The 20,271-nt window shown below is 45.5% G+C and overlaps 1 protein-coding gene across 2 annotated transcripts in view; it reads right to left on the bottom strand.

Moving 5' to 3' along the window:
- PLCD1 (phospholipase C delta 1) overlaps positions 1-20,271 on the bottom strand; it is a 53,429-nt gene that overhangs the window by 21,830 nt on the left and 11,328 nt on the right. For both annotated transcript variants that reach the window (XM_038127605.1, XM_038127604.1), the window contains exons 2-4: positions 19,111-19,275; positions 7,629-7,857; positions 2,752-2,881 (exon numbers count right to left, since the gene is read on the bottom strand). In XM_038127605.1, coding sequence (XP_037983533.1) covers positions 2,752-2,881; positions 7,629-7,857; positions 19,111-19,275 — 524 coding nt within the window. The remainder of the gene's footprint in view (positions 1-2,751; positions 2,882-7,628; positions 7,858-19,110; positions 19,276-20,271) is intronic.

A 20,271-nucleotide genomic window follows, 5' to 3' on the forward strand; every position in this document is an offset into this window, starting at 1 on the left:
TGCTTTCCATCTTTGATCTCCTGTGACAGAGCTATTTTCCTGGCTTTTATGATGAAAATGCCTGTCTTAGTTTAACCAGTGATCACACTAATCTCAACCTAGCCCTGCCAGTGATCTCAGCAATGGCCACAGTGGCTTTGGCAGTGTCCCAAGATGATAAGGAGGGACTTTCATCCCCAGCAAATCTTTCACTATCTGTTTAAGGGGCACATATAAAACCAAAGAACATTATCATGATGCCTAGCATTTCATAAACTGAAGTGACAGGAAAAAAAGAGTTCAACTTGTCCTGACTTCAGAACCTGCTGGGTAGAAGCTACGGGCTCATCTCAGGGATGGGACAACCTGTGACATGCTCAGTACTACAAACACCTCCAAAATAGGTTTGAGAGTTCCAGAACTGCCTTTTCCTTCCATGTCTATGATCCTGTGCTGTGGCTCTGGCAGATCCTTCAAGCTAAGCTGAGCATGATGCTTAGCAACTGCAAAAGGAATATAAAGAGGGAAAGCAGCTGGTGGAGACAGCAGGGATGTTGTGAATTACAAATGTTCTTTTCTTTAAGACATGACAGGGAAAATGACAAGATATTCCTCCTAGAAAACTGGCATTTTAAGTGGTGTGCCTGGGGAAGTTTATTCATTAGTTGCCATTAAAGGCTGTGATGAAAACAGGACAATAGCACTGGCACCAGAGTCAAACTCCAGGACACATCAGATGCTCAGTATAAAAGTGTGTTCCTTCTGCTTTGGCTACAAGAGGTCCAAATTAGAAAGAGAATTTCAACCCAGAATACTGTGTTTTACCTCCCATGTATGCATCACAAGTCATGAGTCCTGAATGACCCTTGGCCTGCCAGCAAAAACACCTTTCTGATGCATCAGAATGAATATTCAGGTTGAAATGAAGTGAGCAATGACAGGAGCTTTGCATCATTTCTGGTTGCATTGCAATATGTTTTACTCCAGTGTCTCAAACCTAGATGTGGACACAGAGTCATGTGATGAGAGGCAAAAATAATGTGAGAACATGCCCTGCAGCCCCCACTTGAGCCCCTGATCACCCTTCCTTCCTGTGACTAAATGAAAAAAAACTCTCTGAGACAGAAAAGATCACCCTTTAATAGGCTGTAATGCCCTAGTCCATCTAGGCTGAGGCAGGATGCAAACTGAAAATGTAATTGCTTTAAGAGCAAGACAGACCCTTCCTGGAGGCAAATCAGCCCTCAGGAGATCTGAATTAACCTCCAAAGAGCCTCTCTTTCCAGTGGTTATACAGGCAACTTTAAAATTACTTGCTTAATGATGGTACTTCAACTAACTCCCTGCATTTCCATGGGTTGAATCAAGGTTTAGCAATTACTAGGAGTCTTTAAGCAAAAAGGATTAATTTCATCAAGTTTCCTCTCCTGGAACTCCCTTGTAACTATTGTGACAGCAGAAGAGGTTCATTAAATAAGAGGAGACTGTGGCTCTAAAATAAAAAATAAAAAAAAAGGAAAGTTAAAAAAAAAAGAAAAGGGTGATTTTTTTCAGGTTGTTGATGTGTGAAGACATGAGAGTGATTCATCTCCCATATGTGAGATGTATCCTTTAGGATGAGGAGATTCACACCCTGCTCCCTACTGGCTTCACCTGCACTGACTGCAAAGGAAGTGTTGGCAACTACTTCCAGTGGAGACATGCAGCTCGACCAGTGGATTTCCTGCCTAATTTCCACTCTTCCAGGACCTTCCTGGGAATAAAGGGATGGGATCCACCAGCCAGAGTGCGCAGTACAACTGGAATATTCTGTGAGCTGAAATTCTTTAAGATGTGCTGATGACCTTCCCCCTGATTCCTGAGGAGTTACCAGAGAGATGTCTATAAAGCAAAGACAAGGAAATTTGGACCTCCCTTGGGGGAAGGCTGCCTGCTCACATGGAGGAGCACAACTCCTGCCTGGTGCCCAAAACCACCCACGTGTTTACCACTGATCAGAAAAAAACATTTCTGAAACTGCACACACATTAATTCAAATCCTGCTTCAGACAGGATGGAAGTTTGGAAATTATCCAGATGTTTTATCTCACCTCAGCAGGATGGTTTCTCTAGAGAGAAACCCAAAGCTTAACAACTGAGAAATTTTCATCCCTTTCTTATCTTCTGATAGGCTCAGCCAGCAAGCTGAATCTTGAGAATTTAGAAGTGTACATCCCTGACCAGATTAAATGTGCCTTGGGAGTATTAAATCAATCAGACTAGTCCAGGCTTGGGTGCAATGTTGTGTATCTATCATGGAAGGTTTTTTTCATAATTTGCACTTTTCTTTGTTTGTTTGTTTGCTTATACCTGTCACTTTGCACCCCTCTCCTTTAAGGAGATGAGGATTTGGGTTCACAATTGTAACCAAACAAAATTCAGCCACACTTAAGCATTGACATGCAGCTGTGGCACACAAAACTCCTGAAACCCCCGGGACTTCAATTTTGTTTCCCTTTTTCTTGCATTATCCATGTTTGCATCTCATTTTCTGCTCCGTGGCAAAATTAAGCATCGATTATGAAGATCTTAACACACCCTCATCAAAAGCATTGTGCTGGCCTAACTCAGTGGGGGAATCAATTATTCTGGGCAATAAATTACTGAGCACCAAAACCCAAGAGTCCTTCCTTGGTACAAGAAAAGAAGCCAGGAGTTCACTTTAGGTGAGGTCTCCAACCCAAACCCTGACCTCAGCCAACTGCAAACCCTTCTTCTGCTTGCTCCCATTACCTGGAAAATCTTCTTGGCATGGTAGTCATCCACTTCAATGTTCACTTCTTTCAGGAAGTCTTTGAGCTCTTTCAGGCTCATCTTGTTGTCTTTGTTTTTGTCAGCTTTCCGCAGGCAGGTGTGAATCCAGCTGCAGGGGGATGTAAGGAAATCTTTCCAGGCCAGTGCCTAGCCTGAACACCTAAATACCTTCTGCTGCACATGGCAGGGGGGAAATCCTCTTCTAAAGGCTCTGAGCCACCTCTCCAGCTGCTGTAAATCAGCGTGGGCTCCCTGAGCAGCTGACACCACCTCACCTCCTGCTCCCACAGAGCACAGCGGTGCCTTGGCAGAAGGAAAATGTGCTCTGATACAACTGATGGGGACCTGGGAAAAGCTTTTCACCATCTGGCCAAGGCTGGAGCAGCTCTCCTTACCCTGTAGGAGTTTCTGGCCACAGCCAGAAACAGTTTGATTTCTCCTTTTTGACAGAAAGTACATTCTGCTCCAGACGGTTAAAAGGGGATAAAGGAAAGAATGAAAAGAGCTCCCAAGAGAAGCTTAGTAAACTCACTGTTATGGATTTGCTCAATATTCAGTGTCATGGTGAACACTCAACTCCAGAAGAAGTATCAATAATAATTTTTGAACTCACCTTCAGCCTATTTTTAGGGATTTCTACCAATATCTCCTAAAAACTTTGCTGTGAGTGGAATCAAACCAAACTTTGTGGGTCTTGCCTTCTTCCCCTGATGAAATGCACAGGGTCTGTTATTGTGCTGGACTGTGATAATATTTCATTAGAGCTTGGGGTTTAATCACTTTAGTACATCTATGGATCAGGAGTAACTGCTACAACAATGATCTTCTTAATGTGATGTCAGATATTTTGAACTGAGACTTCTATTTTCTTTCAGTCTCTAAAATCATGTTAGGCAGCTGAGACACACTGCAGTTTTAAACACCAAAAAACCTCATGCTTTTTGCATCATGGAACTGACTGTCTAATTTGTTTTACTGTCAAATAAGAAAGGTCATCCAGAAAAATATCTACTTTTCAACAGGAAAAAAAATGATCAAAGTTAGAATTTGATCTCCAGTAATAACCTTCCATGTCTCACATAGGAAACAATGCTTCAAACTCACTCCAGAAAAACTTCCAAAAAAAAAAAAAAGATACCAAATCTGAATGTTAATCAGAGTAAAGCTCAGGATCAGCAAAACCAGCTGAGGCATACAGTGCTGTAACATTTAAACTGGGCCTTTCAAAATGACCCCAGAAAAGGGCATTAACAGCCTTAGGGGCTGTAAACACAACCCTGAAACAGTGTTTGCCAGAGCTACCCCTGCACTGAAGTATTTCCTAGTGATGGAGATATGTGTAAACTGTTAGTGAGTATTGTTTGTCTCAGAGAAAGTTGAACTTTTTGACTTTAAAAATCTTGGCAGGTGCTAAGCAATGACCTCACCCCACATCCGTCTTAGCCTGGTAATATTAATATTCCCCTTCTTTAGACATGGAAACCAAAATAAAGAGAAGCTGCATTTCCCAAGGATGCTCCAGAGCCCTGAACCAGGCTCTGGCTTGGACTGATTCTTTCCAAAAAACCCAGTTTGAGTCATGAAGCTCCCATGAGCAGAGGATGCTGTGCTGGAGCACACCACACCCACCGTGGGGTGCAGAACACCCCCTCCACCAGCTCTGCTCCAGAGAGGCTCTGTCAGACTGTCACCCTGGTGCCACCCACTCACACCTGACCCTGCACCTCAGGTCCCCTTCCCAGCCTTCCCTAAAAACAACAGGCAGGAGGAACACCCAGCTCTGGGGAGCCAAGAGGAAATCCAGTCTGCCACAGCCAGAGGTGAGTAGCAGAGGTGGATAGAAACTACACTTCTGTGCATAGAAACTACTGGTTTTTTGCTGAACACTGAAAAAAACCTACATTTTTTAAGAGTCTGCATAATTTCCTCTGATAATGAGCACCCAGAGGTCATGCACATACCAAAAGTCCTCTCTGGAAGGCAAAATGTGGGCAGTAAATGCATCTGCAAGAGACTATGCCCAGGTCCTACCTGTTAATGAAGGATGCTTTTCTCTTAGATCCCTTCCCAGGAGGCTGAGAAATGCAGGAGGGAAATCAGAGAGCCCAGGAAAAGCCCAGGCACACACACTGGGTCCTCTTGCTGCAAGGGCAAGCAGCAAAGAGAGAAAAAGGAGAGTACAGACAACTGAGATCTCAGTAAATAGCAGCATTCTGGCCCCAAAATACCCAAACTCCCCATCCATCTGCATCCCCTGAACTTTGGCAGAGCTTAGAGGAGCTGGATGAACAAAACACTTCAACTGGAAGTCCTCTCATCTGGTACAAACACCATTTTTCAGTCCTGGCTGTGGGTCTTCCTTTCACCTGCTGCCCCTCTGTGGGCCTGAGTGCACGAGGAAGCAGCTGCTCCCATTTCTGTATGCATCCAGGGAGAGCCTCTGGTGTTTAAAGGCTATGCCAGCTCCAGGGCTACCAGCTTTCTCTCAGTTTCAGCCATCCCTCTTTGGTTTCTAGCTGGCAGATATCCCATGAGTGTGCTCAGAACAGAAATTGCTGCTGAACTTCTGGTAAGTGCTTTCAAACCAGAAGAAAAGCTCACACATAAACCCCAGAACCGAAGCAGACGGTGCCACCCTGCTCAAATGAAAAGTCCTCTGTATTTTCTGGTCTGAAGTCTTCCCTGCACACATACCTGCAATATTTGCTAAACTACCCATGCCAGCCTGCTGCAAGGTTGAATCTGAGGCTTATTAAAGCAGAACTCTGTGTATAAGAGCATCAGACATGCTCATCAAGCACGTGGGAGTTTTATCTGTGTAGGAATATAGGACTGGAAAAATACATAAGACACTGATTCCAATCCTTTCCAGCACAGGCAACTCCACTGAATTCCAAACTGAACGAGCCCCATCCGAAACTAGCAGAGTTTTTGCTTTCAATCCTTTTTTTCAAAAACTTGCACATGCCTTACTCTTTTTGCAAAGGTTTGGGAGGCTGAAAAAGATACACTGCAAGGCAATTCTCCAGTCATGGGGGACAGGCAGGGGACACAACACATCTCATGTCCTGACTCTTCCCCTTCTGTGCTCACAGATGCTGAGAACACTCCTGAAGTTTAAGGAAGATCTGAGCAAGCCCACGCTGCCAAGCAAACCCAGTGAAGGCAGACTAAATTTAAAATCCCAGGCTTTAATTAAACATCATCAAATTTCAAATGAGAAATCATGCTGTTCTGTAATTCCAGGTTACGTTAAATGGCCTGAGACAAGCCCAGATTGGAAGCCAGCACTGCACAGTAATTACTCTTCCAGAAATATGGTTTGCCTACCCACCCTATTTAGCTTCAATTCTGCTTTCCAAAGACAGAAAGGCACTTTTCCATGCTGGAAATTTACAGCCTTCTTCCTTTGCAAATGTCATTGTTATTTTTCCCCCCTTAAAAATCTTGTCTCTTCTTACAGGCAAGTTTTTCAGCAATATATTTAACTTGATATGCTCCAGGGACAACTTTCTGTAGCCCAGATTTTCCCCTACACACTGTGGGGTGGCTGAGGAGTGACCTTACAGCCCAGAGCTTGCAAAACCATCCAAAAAAAAAAGACACTCATAATGCAGGAGATAAACAAGACATCCCAGGCACATCAGAACTAATGGAGTCTGATTCCTTTAAGTGAACAGCACTGTGGCTGTGAAAATGCTTCTCAGACTTCAGAGAATCCAGAGAAGAGTAAAGCCTGATGAAAGCTCAGCATTTATGCACCATCTCCTTCTCCATCAGTGCATTATTACCCAGCAGAGAAACCACATGGAGCGAAGGCTTAACTGAAGGCAACACTCCTGGTGCCTTCTCAGACTTGAGCTCCAGCTTTGTGATTTTTCCCAGCTGAGGATTTTGCATCTCCCCTCCTCTCTGATGTTTGGTGTCAAACAAGCCATGAAGCCCACCCAGCCTTCTGTCCCCAAGAGTGGTATCTCTTTTCCTCTCTGATAGCTGAATATCTACCTTTAGGAAGCTTAGAGGAACCTAATATGTTACCATTACTGTGGCTCTGTCAAATCAGGGTGAAATCAGCCAACAGCTTCAGATGTCATGGTCAGAGTCTCAGACACACAGGGACTGAAGAAAATCCATCCAAAACTGCACCCACAGATATTCTCTCTTTTTATACATGAGACCTCTGTTTGCAAAGCAACTTATTGAGTGAAATGCAGCCTCAGGGAGAATTCCCTGTGAATTCAGCAGAGCCCGGATTTCACCCAATAAGCATCCTCTCTCCATCTCATAATGAATTCACTCTCCTTTCCTGCTCTGTGCCTTTTCCTTTCTGATCTCTGCATTGTCACTGGAGCCTGCAGATTTTTTCAGGGCCAAACTTCCTCCCATGCTGAGGCTAATAAGGAGTAATTTCACTCAAGTCAGCGGAGCTACCCTGGAGTAAATTTGGCAGTGAGAAGAGGAGAATCAGTTCCCTCTCCTTGTATTACTGAGAAACACGGTAAACAGTGAGGGCTTTTCATGCCTTGCCAAGAAGTGCCTGTCCTGGAGTTTACTGCATTGCAAGTGAAACAGACCCCTGAAGAACACAAAAAAATAATGATTGTTTTATCTGGAGCTCCATGAAAGAGAGAATTCTTTGCTTAAGGAGCCACATTAAGCCTGACTCCACTCTTGCTGGTATCATTGTAAAACACGGGGAAAAAGCACTGGAAACCAGGGAGCTTGCCTGGGTGCAAAATCAATGCAAGAGAAAACCCAGAAGAGGGAAAAAGGGAGGTTAGTCTACTATCCCCACCCACACGGAAAGACAAGTGCATCTTTGTCCATGATTAATCACTTTATAAGGCAAAGGATACTGTTGGAGTTTCTGTTTCTGGTTCATGGAGTTGCTGTGGGCTATGATTTTCCCAAGGCCAGCAATCCAGTGGTTGGCATCATCCTCTGAGCTCGCAATGAGGTCCAGGTTTTTCCGCTGGTCTTTGAAGATGATGGAAAAGCAGCGATACTCTGGGACATCCTTGGCGTATTTTTCCATCCCTTCTGTTTTATGGCCTGACCTCACATCCCGGATATCTTCAATGGAGACTGTGGAAAGAAAGCAGAGCCTGCTGTCAGCAGGGGTTCAGTCAGCCTTATCTCTACTTGGTGAGGGATATTAAAAATTACTCCTTCTCCTTTTCCTGAAGCCTCTGGAGGGGTCTCTTCCCTTTCCCCCCTTTCCCCAAGCTTTGGTACTAAAGAAAACTCAACTCAAAAGGGCTAGAAAGAGCAAGAAATATCAAAAAGAAAACCTCTTTCTCTATGTTCTTTATTTAATAAAGAAACAGAATATGCCGTAGGTGTCATCCTGTGATGTCCTCTTTATGAGACACAAATCATGGCCAAGAGTTTGGTTCCAAGTCTTTGGAGCATCCCTGACTTGAGCATCCCTTGACTCATTCCCCTTGAGAATGGGGAGAGTGGAGCTGTGCCTCCCTGCGAACATCACCCCACAGGAAAATCCTAAAAGTACTGAATGGTTTGGGTTGGAAGGGACCCTAAAGACCACCCACTTCCAAACCCCTGAAATGGACAGGGACGCCTTCCACGAGATCAGGTTGCTCCAAGCCCCATCCAGCTGGCCCTGAACAATTCCAGGGATGAGAAGTCCAGTCTCTCTGGGCAAAATAAGAGGTGACTTCAGTTAAAGGAGGGTAAGGAACAAAACTCTCCTTCTTTACGTTGAAAAAATAGTGAGAAGGTAAATTTTAAGATCCCATCTCTTCCTCTCAGTCACAGCAATGCAAATTAGGGAGGGAAAGACCAAAGCTTCAGAGCAGTCTGGCGTCACCCATACTCCATCCAAACCCCTGGCAAGGAGAGAATTTATCCTCCTTGCTGTAAGAAATCAAAACATTGTTTTCAAGATCATCCTTCCCCATTTCAATCTCTGCTCTTCAGCAGGTGGAAATGAACCCTGAAGTTGCAAATGCACACACAAGTCAATCCAGAAGGAGCAGTGCATGAAGAGACTTTTATTAAACAAATACAAGCAACAGAGACAACCCTAAAATGCTCTTGAGAGCAATCAGTGCCCTCAAACTGGGCTGAAATCAGGTGAGATTCCAGCAGCACCCACAGCCTCTTTTTGTCTTTCATGGGTCACTTCAAACATCTACACAACACTGGCCCAGGTTGCCCTGAGCTGTGGATGCCCCATCCCTGGAAGTGCTCAAGGCCTTGTTAGATGGGGCTTGGAGCAACCTGGTCTGGAGCTCTGTTAAAAAGCAGTGCATGAGTATGAAATACCCCCAAAGTTTATCTGAATAGGAGAAACTTGCCTTTAAACACCCATTTCACCATTAAAATACCCAGTTCATTCAAAGTCAACACTGTAGAAAGACCCAACTCAGCGTCCACCTGCACATTTTTGGCGTGGCTGCCTTGGGATTATCCAAAATTCATCAGTTGCTCATTAGAGGTTTGAAAACATTCTTTTTTTTTTTTTTTTTTTTTTTTTTTTTCCAGAGCAGTCATGATAATGCTCAGCTGCTAGGGAAAAAAAATTAAAAACTGAAAAAAAACATCCAAAATTTCAGTCTTCAAAAATCAGGAACTTTCCAAAAGCAACACTCAACATTTGCTTCAAGTTCTCACCAGATGCCGGGGTGATCAAACACCTTCCACAGCACTTTGCTGGTTTGGTTCCTATACAAGAACACACCAGGAGCTCCCTGGAGCTGGCAAAGCTCTTCCCTAACAATTATGAGCTGTTATCTCTGTGTGGTCTTTGATTATCACTTTGTAAAGGCCAGCAGTTGATCAGCTGAGGCGAGGGGAGGAAAAGGTTGGGTTGGGATGGGCTGCTGTGGAATTATGTTATCTGGCCAATTTACCTCTGAAAGTTTATGGGTTTGAGTACTAAAACCAGCTTAAAAAGAAAAAGGGCTGCATTTCCCCCACAGCTGGGCCTTCCTGGTGATCTTGCCCTTTAACCAGGACATTAATCAAATTACAGTGGTTGTGCCTAAGGTGGAACTTCACCTTTAACGTAAAACATCTTATTATGTTTGGCCAGATTCAGTTCAATCAAAAAGTCTAAAGTTTATTTAGGTTTCTTTTATAGCCAGTGGGAAATAAAGCAGCTTTTGGAACACAGCTGTTCTGTCCTAGTCAAACAAAAATTTAAGGGTAGGATAAGTTATACCCTTAACCTATGGCTACCTAGAGTGGACTCTTGACCAGAGAGGAAGTGCAAGCTGGGCATCTCATATGCAGAGTGTCCTTAAGTGTGGGATTCTCCTCCTCTCCACATCTCTTCTGCTTATGGCAGTGAAGTGGAAGGATCATCCTGTTATTCCTCTCCACCTGCCAGCTGCTCACCACTGCTTGGCTCACAACAGTTATTGTCCTGCAGAATGGCTCCTTAGTCTGCTTGTGCAATCAGTCCCTAAACTTCGGGTTGGCAACGGCCTCCTGTTTCCAAGACCAGAAAATCTGATGTTAAATATTGGAAATTTAGAATGGATTCTTTGGAAACCATTACGTGGCTGCATGAATCCACTGGAAAAGAGAGCTGTGTGGGAGGAAAAAAAGATTGAAAACCTGTGTCTGGAAGGGCTGCCTTGATCTTTTCAGGGTGTGCTGAGAAGAAGATGATGGAGATAAAAGAGCTCCTCAGTACAGAAAGGGTACAAGGAAGGCTGAAGAGCACAACTGGTGTCTATTGTAGTCACACAAGAGAGAAGGAGAGAAACTAACACCACAGGAACTGTTAAAAAGCAGGGTAAGGAAGGACACTTTTTATAGCTTTCCATAGCTTGGTTGTGTGCTCTGTTTTCATCTATCAATAAAAGAACTGAAGCCAAAGGACTCAGCCCAAGCCATCTGCTAAAGTTATCTCTTTTCTGGAAAATCTTAACCCAGCATGAGTACTTTATCAGCTGCTCCCAGGCAGTGACTGTACTCTATTAGGAGTCCCAAACTGTGTGTTCGGCTGAGCTATCTGCAAGGAGAAATCAAAAACAACTGGGGGACAGAGATGTTTCACAGCAGAGGAACACTCACAGCAAACAGCCATCAATCACTGCTCCCTGCAGCCTCCCTGTCCCTTCCCCATCACGCCACAGCGGGGAGATAACCACAAGCAGAAGAGAATCTGGAAAGTTTGCATCGACTTCTGAGTGTTTGCGTCTGCTGAAGAGGTGGTTTGTAGAGAGCCCAAAACATGACGCACAGCACAAGGAAGCCTGTGCTCCTCCTGACCTCCAGACACCAACTCACACAGGTTACATCCTGGTCAGCCTTCCTGGCTGCTCTGGATGCTGCTCAGACAGCCAAAGGCTCCCCACTGACACAGACGTACAGCAGCCTTCCCTGGAGCCAGTGGAATTCCTCCTGTCTGAACTACTCTCAGGGAGATGTTGAGAACTTTCTTTCTAGCCCTCTTTTCAGTTTTAATCACTGGCTCCTGCTCTTGTGCTTCCCCCTTGCTGATTTTCAGCCCAGCAGCCTTCTTCTCTTTCACCCCTGGCATCAGCCGGCAGGGATGACTCAGGCCCTCAGGATTCTTTTGACAGCCCATGGTATTTTCAAGCAACCAACATGTAAATTTTGGGTATCTGTCTTGATCTGGATTTCTCTCTTCATGGCTTTCAAGGAGCTTGGTGTTACATTTGCAAACTCATCTCCTCATGCAGAAGGAACACCTCTTAAAGCAAATCAGCTGGATGATCTTTAAGGTCCCTTCCAACCCAAGAAACTCTATGATTCTGGTGTAGAAGAGCCAGAAGGATGAGCCTAACAACATTCCTAATGATGAAAGCACTTGTCAGAGAGGAGCCCTGGCCTCTCCATCTCTTCTCTCGTCACTGCTCCACAACTGAAATGTCCAGACCGTGCTGGGAGCACGAACAGTAAACTCTTTGCTAATCCTAAGGAATAGAGGGAAAGGAGGAACAAAGGCAGACAACAATCCCTTTGTTTTCCTCCTGCTTGACAGGCAGCCCTTTGAGCTGAGACATTTTGTCAAGAGTATTTGTCAAGAGAGAAAGTAAGAAACTAAACCTGCACCTCCTGCAAACTACCGAGCGTGTGAGGGACAAGGACTGGCAGGTGTTTCTCCTTTCTTGTGCCTTTGCTGAGGAAGTGGGAGAGGAGGGTCACTGTATGGGCACTGCCAAAACAGCCTTCCTTGAGTTAGTCCAAGAAGAACTCCTCAGATCCCTTCCTAATCCCACCCCCTGCCAGAAGCAGGCTATCTGTGCAATGTGGCACTCAGTCACACTGAATTACTCCATCCCACTCTAATTGGCTCCGTAAGTCACTTCTGTTCACTGTCAAGAAATGCAGATGAGAAACGCGCTCAGCCGTACAGAGCCCACTCACCATCCTGCACGTCTGCAGAAGAGGCCAGACCCTCACCAGCTGCCCCTCGCCTCAGCTTCTTGTGAGGAGCAGATGAAAGCTGCTACCTGACCCCAGGGCCATCCTGCAGAGACACTGCATGGATTTCACAGCACGCCGAGTGTGCCCCGTGTGCTGCTCCTCGCTCTGGTTTCACCCTGGGAAGAGCTGTTCAGCTGATTGTGGTTTCACCAGGGGTGGCTGATGCTGATGGCCACACACAGCTGGGACCAGGACCTGCAGCTGGGACCAGGACCTGCAGCTGGGATCAGGCCCTTTGTAACCAGCAGGAGCTGGAGCACTGTCAGCCCCCCGGGCTGGGAATACCAAAGGCTATCCATCACCCTCATCCCTGAGGGACACTTTAACACAATGGCTCACGCGTGGATTCAGCATGAGCCCCACTGTGTACCCTCCCACCCCTGCCTGCATTGCTCTTTCATCTGCCGGTGTGTGAATTATGGCAGGTCCCAGCTGCTGATTCCTCATCCATTTCCTTCTCCCCCTCCACAGACACGCTCAGCAGGTTGTTCTGACTAAGATCTGCTGCACAGCAGTCTGCCCTCACTGCTGGCGTGTGTTTACCAGCTGACAACCAGTGATGCAATGCACATGCAATTTTACAGGTTGTTTGGAAATACCCTTTCATATAAGGTCTTTACCCAGTCTTTCAGTCTATCCATCATGACTTGGGGCACTGAAGCAAAGAGAGTGCTCTCTATATACATTCCTTCCACACAACCAGGGCCCTGCAAACTATTCTGGTGACCAGTTCCTACTTGCCCTGCCATCACAGCACCGCTAAATTTGGATCTGAGGCTCTCAACACTTCTGCCTTTGCATTAACATACGCTAGGGAGAATAAGGTCAATATTTGTCAGTGTGCTGCTGTGCTGAGAACCGTCCCAGCGACGCCCGCGGTGGCCCGATTGAAAACTCAATCGAAGAAACAGCAGCTCTGCATCTGAAATGACGTGGCTGATGGCTTGAGTGACTTTGATAAAAACTGATGAGACCCACAGACAGACAGTTTTGTTTTCACAGCTGAGGCTGCCTTGCATAACGCATTGGCATCAGCAAATATTTTTCCAGGGATAAATACATGTCTGACCACGAAAGCAATGATTCCTCAAGAAACTGCAGAAGGAAGCTGTTGGTGCAGCCAGCTACCTGCTGTGTGCACACAGGTTACTGAGAGTTTCTGTTGACTTTAGACACTTATCAGGAACGATTTCAAGCTTTCGCTTCGTGACTCCAGCAAACACAAAGCAATATAACATCCTTCCTGTTCTTCTGCAAGCAAGTTCAGGACATTAATTCAATGGAGACAGTAATTTTTTCTTCTACAAAAGTGGTATGGTATGTTTACTGCATGGTATTTTAAGGATGTTCATAAACTTCCCAGCAAGCCAAAAGGAAAGGAAGAAGTTTCCTGCTGAACACTGGTACCAGGCTATAAACATAAACCTTTTGTACTATGTTTAAACCAAGCAAAAAATATCCCATAACTGTGCCAGAAACCAGAGGAACAGAAACAAATTCTGTGCATTTTTAATAGGGAGACTAACTAATCATCAGATCAAAAGATCTATTTCATGACTTTAAGTAATAATACAGTCATCACTTGCAACACTCAGTAGTCCAACCGAGTTGAGCTCACCTCCCAAAACTGATTCTTTTAATCAAAAAAAAAAAAAAAAAAAAAAAAAAAAAAAAAAAAAAAAAAATCCAACTATAGAAGTTCTTACGTAAAGCTTTTGGCCAGAAATGGAAACATTTCAGCTACAACTCCTGACGTTCTCTCTTGACTTCACTGCTCGTGACTCAACAACACAGCCCCAGTGAATCATCCCTGCTTCAGTGTGTGAAGCTTTTCATGGCTGTCGTGGAAAACATCACCTCCCTGAGCCTCCAGGAGAGACACAGTGCAGGAGGTACCAAAGCACCACCTCTGGGGCCCCACTCTAGCACCCCTAAACTTAATAAACTCGTTCAGCCTTTTCCTTCTGCCTTTGAACATTCTGCTTCTCCACCAACTGCTCAAAAGGATGATTCACTGGAAAGTTTTCAACCATTCCCACAAATCCCCGAGTTGAGAGAGTTTTTAAAGGGATTGAGTCTGGCTTAAGTGAGCTCACACTAGGGATTACAGCTGGTTTAAGAAAATGCTTTCAAAAATCAATATCACTGAAAGCAGCAAATGCCTTTTTTTTTTCTTTCACCTACATGAGATCTGGTATTTGACCACAGCTGAATGAGACAGTGCTAGTGACAGGCTGCTGCTCTGCCCCCTTTGGCTCTCCTCCCTCACAGCACAGTGATGCTCAGCAGTGGACTGCCTCAGAATGAACTGTTTTCCAGCTCCCTCACATAAATCTTTTCTTTGCCCCAAAACTGTTAATCCAGCCACTTTAACTCTGTTTCTGGAGGCTGGGGAGAAAGCACTGTGAAAGCATCATGGGCCAAAGAAGCATCCACTCTCCCATGGCCCTACACATCAGCTGGGATGATGAGAGCAGTGGTGTGCTTGTAGATCTGGTTGTGGCTCAGCCACAGGAAGGAGCAACCTATGGTGTAAAATGAATTTTTAAAGGTGATTTTGAGCAGCCCTTGGTGCCCAGCACTCCTGTGATTCTGCTGGAGGCAACCAGAGAGTACACACAGGGCAGAACATGCTTGCTGGAAAACTGGCTTAAGATGCTTCAAGGGCTTTTGGGGGAAAAAAAAATTCCCTGGGGCATAAATGGAACATACTGAAAAATAAGGAATTATTGACAATAAAGAAAAAATGGATTATTCTACCAGATCAGAAACCATCTTGGAAGGACAGCTTATCCCCGAAGCCCTGTGTGAGGGATGCAGCTATGAAGACAGCATCTACTTTAAATTCATAGTTGTTTAAAATAAAGACAATAGAGGAGGGTACTGCTTATATCCCATGTATCTGATCCAGGCAACATCTGTTCCTGCCACAACCCTGATAAGTGGGGTTTTTTGAACTTCAAACATCTGAGATTCTCCTGTCCAACCCTGGCAGTCCCCAGTTTTATCTACTGGACTCCATCACACAATGGTTTACAAATAGCTTTTCCACATGGTCATAAGAGTAACAACAGGGATAACAAGAAACTATCCAAACAAAAACATAACCCTTAGACTACCCAGACTTCCCTCCTCTGAGGTGCATCCACTGCTGTCAGCAATGCTGCAGATAAGATTAAACCTGCTGCTAAACCTCCCAGTTTCCATTCTGCTCATCCTTTTTTCCATCCTGAAAAGGGAATTTATCTGCAGCTTTGGAATGCTTTGTCCTGAAGAGTAAAGTCACTGTTTGTTAGCAAGGAAGGGTGACCCTCTGCAGAGACTCACCCTGATTTTGGGTCTCAAATCATGACCCTGCACTCCTCCTCTGCTGTGACAGCCTTCACACTGGACCAAGGAGCCTGCCAGAGGCCACAACACGAGCCAGGGGTAATCTACTCTGCACCTGCACCTAGAGCAGCCTGGTGAAGTTAAAAGCTCCAGAGTCAAATTCAAACACAGCAATCACTCTGAAAACTCATGAATGGAAGGTCTCAGAGGATCAATAAAAGAGAAAAGCAAGGAAAAACATCACCAGAAGGTTGAGGGAGAGGGAAGTGATTTTGTCCTTCTCCTCTGCTCTCATGATACAACACCTGCAGTATTGCAGCTCCAGAGCCTCCAAGGATGTGAATCTGCTGGAGCAAGCCCAGAGGACACCACAAAGGGCAGGTTTAGATTAGCTACAAGACAGTGATTCCTTGAAGTGAGGGTGGTGAGGCCCTGGCACAGGCTGCCCACAGAAGTCACGGCTGCCCCATCCCTGGAAATGTTCAAGTTCCTTCAAACCCAAACCATTCTATGACTTTATGAAAATGGACCTCTTTGATGTCATGGCTTAGGACTTTGTAGGAGTCAGTACTCATCTCTCTTGCTGACTTCCAGGCTCAGGTGTGTCCAGAGCACCTGCAGGTGTCCCTCCAACCCTGCCAAGAGCTTGGCACCAAGTGCAGGCACAGGCTCACATCCTCCCAGGAGCACGTGGGACACAGCCTGTCCAGCTCCCACTGCCAGATGGGTGCAAAAGCCACTCTGGCCAGAGCCTGGCCCAGCTTGCCTTCCCAGAGCTGCAAGGACAAACTCTGCATCTACTGACTTGTTTCCATTGCTGTTATCCTGATGACAAAAAAAAAAAAAAAAAAGAAAAGAAATCTTTCCCTGGGAAAGGTGTGCCTGCACGGGGTGTCAAGGAGCAGGCACGTGCTGTGAGCCATCAGGTCACATTACTCCATCTCCACGTGTCACTGAGGACACCCCCAGGGCACAGCAGGTCCTCCTGCCCACAGTGGCACTGCCTGTCTCCTGCAGTGTGGCAATGCTGGCTGTGCCCAGCTACCAAAGTGTATCAGGAGTGCTGTAAATCCACACCCACAAGACACATCCCCAGCTCAAAGGACTCATTTCACTCTTCTTTATGAAATACTCCCAGTTGCAACCCTTCTCCATGCCAGCTCCACACCCATGGGTCCTCCAGGGCTTCTCCAGGGAAACATCAGGGTTTCCGGAGCCACAGCACAAGGGTCCTTCCCATTTACTTCCAAGGACTGGGTGAGGTCAGGACTGTTGCTGTAGGGGCTCTCAGACCCCATAATTGGGAAACTGCTGGCTCAGAGCACAGGAAAGGAAGCTCTGAAAGTCATTCTTCTCAACTCACACCTTTATTTGATTTACAGTGAGATATATTAGCAAGAGAAATTATACAGAGAATTATATACATTATGTGGGAAAGAACTTTGGTTTTATAAGGGACAGAGCTCAGCAGAGCAGGGAGCAAACATTCACTGAGGACTTTCTGTTTGTTGTTGTTATGATGGGTTATTGTCCTGGGACACCTGAAGAGCCCAGCTGAGCTCAGGACCCCACGAGGCTGGGCATCCAAACACCCAGGAGGAGACAGCCTCCAGCAAAAGGCTCAGGGCAGGTCTCACTGCAGCCTTCCCCTTTTATAAAAAAGGAGCCCCAGGGACTTTTTACAAGGGCAGATAATGATGGACAAGGGGGAACAGATTTAAATTAAAAAAGGAGAGATTTAGACGAGATGTTAGAATGAAATTCTTTACTCAGAATGTGACAAGACACTGGCACAGGTTGCTCAAGGAAGCTGTGGATGCCCCATTCCTGGAAGTGTCCATGGCCAGGCTGGATGGGGCTTGGAGCAATATGGTCCAGGCGTTCTTGCCAATGGCAGGGAGTTGGAACCCTGATCCATGATCTTTAAAGCCCCTTTCAGCCCAAACCTTTGTGATTCTATAATTCAAAGCCTTTTACAGTTAGTTAGAGGGAAGAGAAAGAAAATGTGTGGAGAAGGATGCACAGAGATTAAATGAGGTGCCCAAGGTCGTGTGAGAAAACTGGTTACAAACCAAACATATTTTACCCCGATACTTTGCTCCTCCTACTGGAAATCTTATCACTGCTTGTGGGAGGAAGGGAGGTAATTTGAAAGACCCACCCTTCATTTAGTTAATTGTGATCATTACCAAATAAAACTGAGTAATTAATGCATTTCAACATGCCATAAAACATCCTCCATGTTACTAATTTATCTCCGGGATTTACAAGACCACAATGATTAGTGAAGTAAGAGAGAAAAAATGTCAGAAAATATGGAATGAGAAGAAAAAAAAAGATATAAACAGACACACCCTGCCTGATTCCATTTTGACTGCACAATTGGGTTCAATTGGGGTCCCAATTATGGTGCCAAGCTGGGTGCTGCTGGAACAGAATGGTTTTTCCTGTGCCACATAATGGTGATTGTAGTATCTGGACTTTTTGCAATAGGGCAGATCCTGGGTTTCCAAGATAAGGATGAGAATAGGCTGTCCTTCCCAGAGACATCTCCTGTCAGCCCTTGGATTTCCACATCTCTGCAGCTCCCTTGTGAGGCTGAAATGCCAGTTTTCCTTGGGGCTGCAGGCAGGAAAGAAGCCACCCACCACACCACAAGTGCTCACACCATGTCTCACACCGAGCATTAGGGCTCGGACACCTGAGTGACCTGAACAATTTGGGGAGGAAACGAGCCAGGCAGGGCTGCTGAGACCAGCACAGCCCACCCCACAACCATCTGAGGCAGCAGCTCATGAGCTTGGGCAATGTGACCATTCCTGACATGGCAGATTCCTCCTGGCTGTCCCAGAAGTGACAGCATCACTCAGTGTGCGTCTCACAGGAGGAATGAAGGACCTGCTCTCGTTGCTCCTGTGGCAGTACCAGCTGTGGGTTTCTCTGGGTCTGCATTGAAGGCACTTGAGACAGCAGTTTCATGTTCGGACTCAGGTGTTTATTATTTCTTATCAGTAAAACAGTCTCACAAACATGAGTTCAGCAGCTTTTTATTAGAAGGCACAAAATGGCCAACAATCTCTTGTCCCAAGGCCTTTTAAGACTAAACTATCCAATTAAGAACTGACACCTGGATTATTTCCCCTTTTAACCCAAGAACTGATCCCAAAGAGCCCCAATGTGGGCTTTTCTGCCCAATTACAGAATGCCACCCAAACCCATGAAGCAGGAGGAAGAAGAAGCATGAAGAAGAAACCCAGGAGGACACCCTGTGCCCTCCAGCTTGCTGCCATCCATGACATACTTAAAATCCCAAAACCTCCATTTCTCACTAAGTGAGAACCTACACTACTGTCTATAATCTATTTCACACTTTGGTGGATTCTGGTCTATCTTGAAGTCTGGGAACCTTTCTCCATGAATGAGGGTCAGAGTCAGTGCTGCCCTGGGGGTCAGGGCACCCCAGAGCAGACAGAGAAATATTCCCAGTGCCCTGGGTTTCCACATGCTCCAAACCCTCCCTTCCACATCATATAATGGTCCTGGTTCACCCCAGGCACCTCTGAGAAAGCAAACTTTACTCACAGATCTGTGACTCTGGGGATCTCAGCATCTTCTTTGACTCCTGCCATATGGTTTTGCAGTCCTCCTGGAGCTTATAGAACCGCTCCTTTCTCCAGGAGCTTGACTTCACTTTTAGCAGCTGGCTGCCTTTCAGGAGGAACTTCAGGTCCTTGTCATCTTTGAGGCCTGTGGAGAAACACAAGTGGTAATGTTTTAAGAGACAGCTCAAAAAATGATGCTCAAAGAGTTTTCCCTTCCACAGGGGCAGCCAGGTCTGGGGAGGAGAGCAGAGCAGAGACCCAGAAATCCTCCACGCCACTTCATGATCACAAAAGAGGCTGAAGCCTTGTGTGCTTCTCAGATTGAGTCTGAATATTTTGTGTTGTAACTCTCAGGTGTTTTACAAAGGTAAAAAATACTTCCAGCAAAAACTGTTAGGATGCAAAAACTACACCAAAACCAACATCAGAGAAGTAAAAGCAGAGAAAGGAAAATTGCATAACTTGTAACTGGAATGCTGCCAGGAACTTTCAAGTGATTTCAAATCTCTTCTGCAACAAAATTTCCTTTGCGGAAACAGGAATACACAAAGATATCTCTCATCCTCCTCCGGCAAGTACCTTCCTATCCATGTGGGAATTTTGCAGATCAGATGAAGTTTAGGAGAAAGAAGTTTGGTGACAGGCAGCAACAGATCACTAAGACAGCAGTAAGGATCAGCCAGGATCTCCTCATTGCTCAACCATCCAAAGGGGCTTTGTCTTTCTTACACTACAAGGCCAATGCAATGTCAAATAATAATAACCAAACCTTCTGGTTGTGGGACCTCTGGATTTCACAACATAGCCTAGATTCAGGAAGGTACTTTAGACATCTAGAGAGGAAAGAGGCACATACTGAGACTCTGAAAACAGATTTGGCATTCTGCATGGTTTTGAGTGTGTCAGCAGTGCATGACTTCCACATAGCTAAATACCTTGGAGAATCTGTGCCTCAAACCAACCATTAATTACAGATCTGAAGCATGCAGACTGAGAAGGGAGAGAGCATGAAACACAAGAAACACATCCTGGGCTTTCTGTAATAGGCACCTTGCAGCTCTGAGACACTGCATGAAGGGCTGGTTCAGAGCTGGTGAAGCAGAATTTAACTCTGCAGAGCTGACCATGCACATTCCAACCC

This window comes from Motacilla alba, chromosome 2 (genome assembly GCF_015832195.1).
Source record: "Motacilla alba alba isolate MOTALB_02 chromosome 2, Motacilla_alba_V1.0_pri, whole genome shotgun sequence".
Lineage (NCBI taxonomy): Eukaryota > Metazoa > Chordata > Aves > Passeriformes > Motacillidae > Motacilla > Motacilla alba.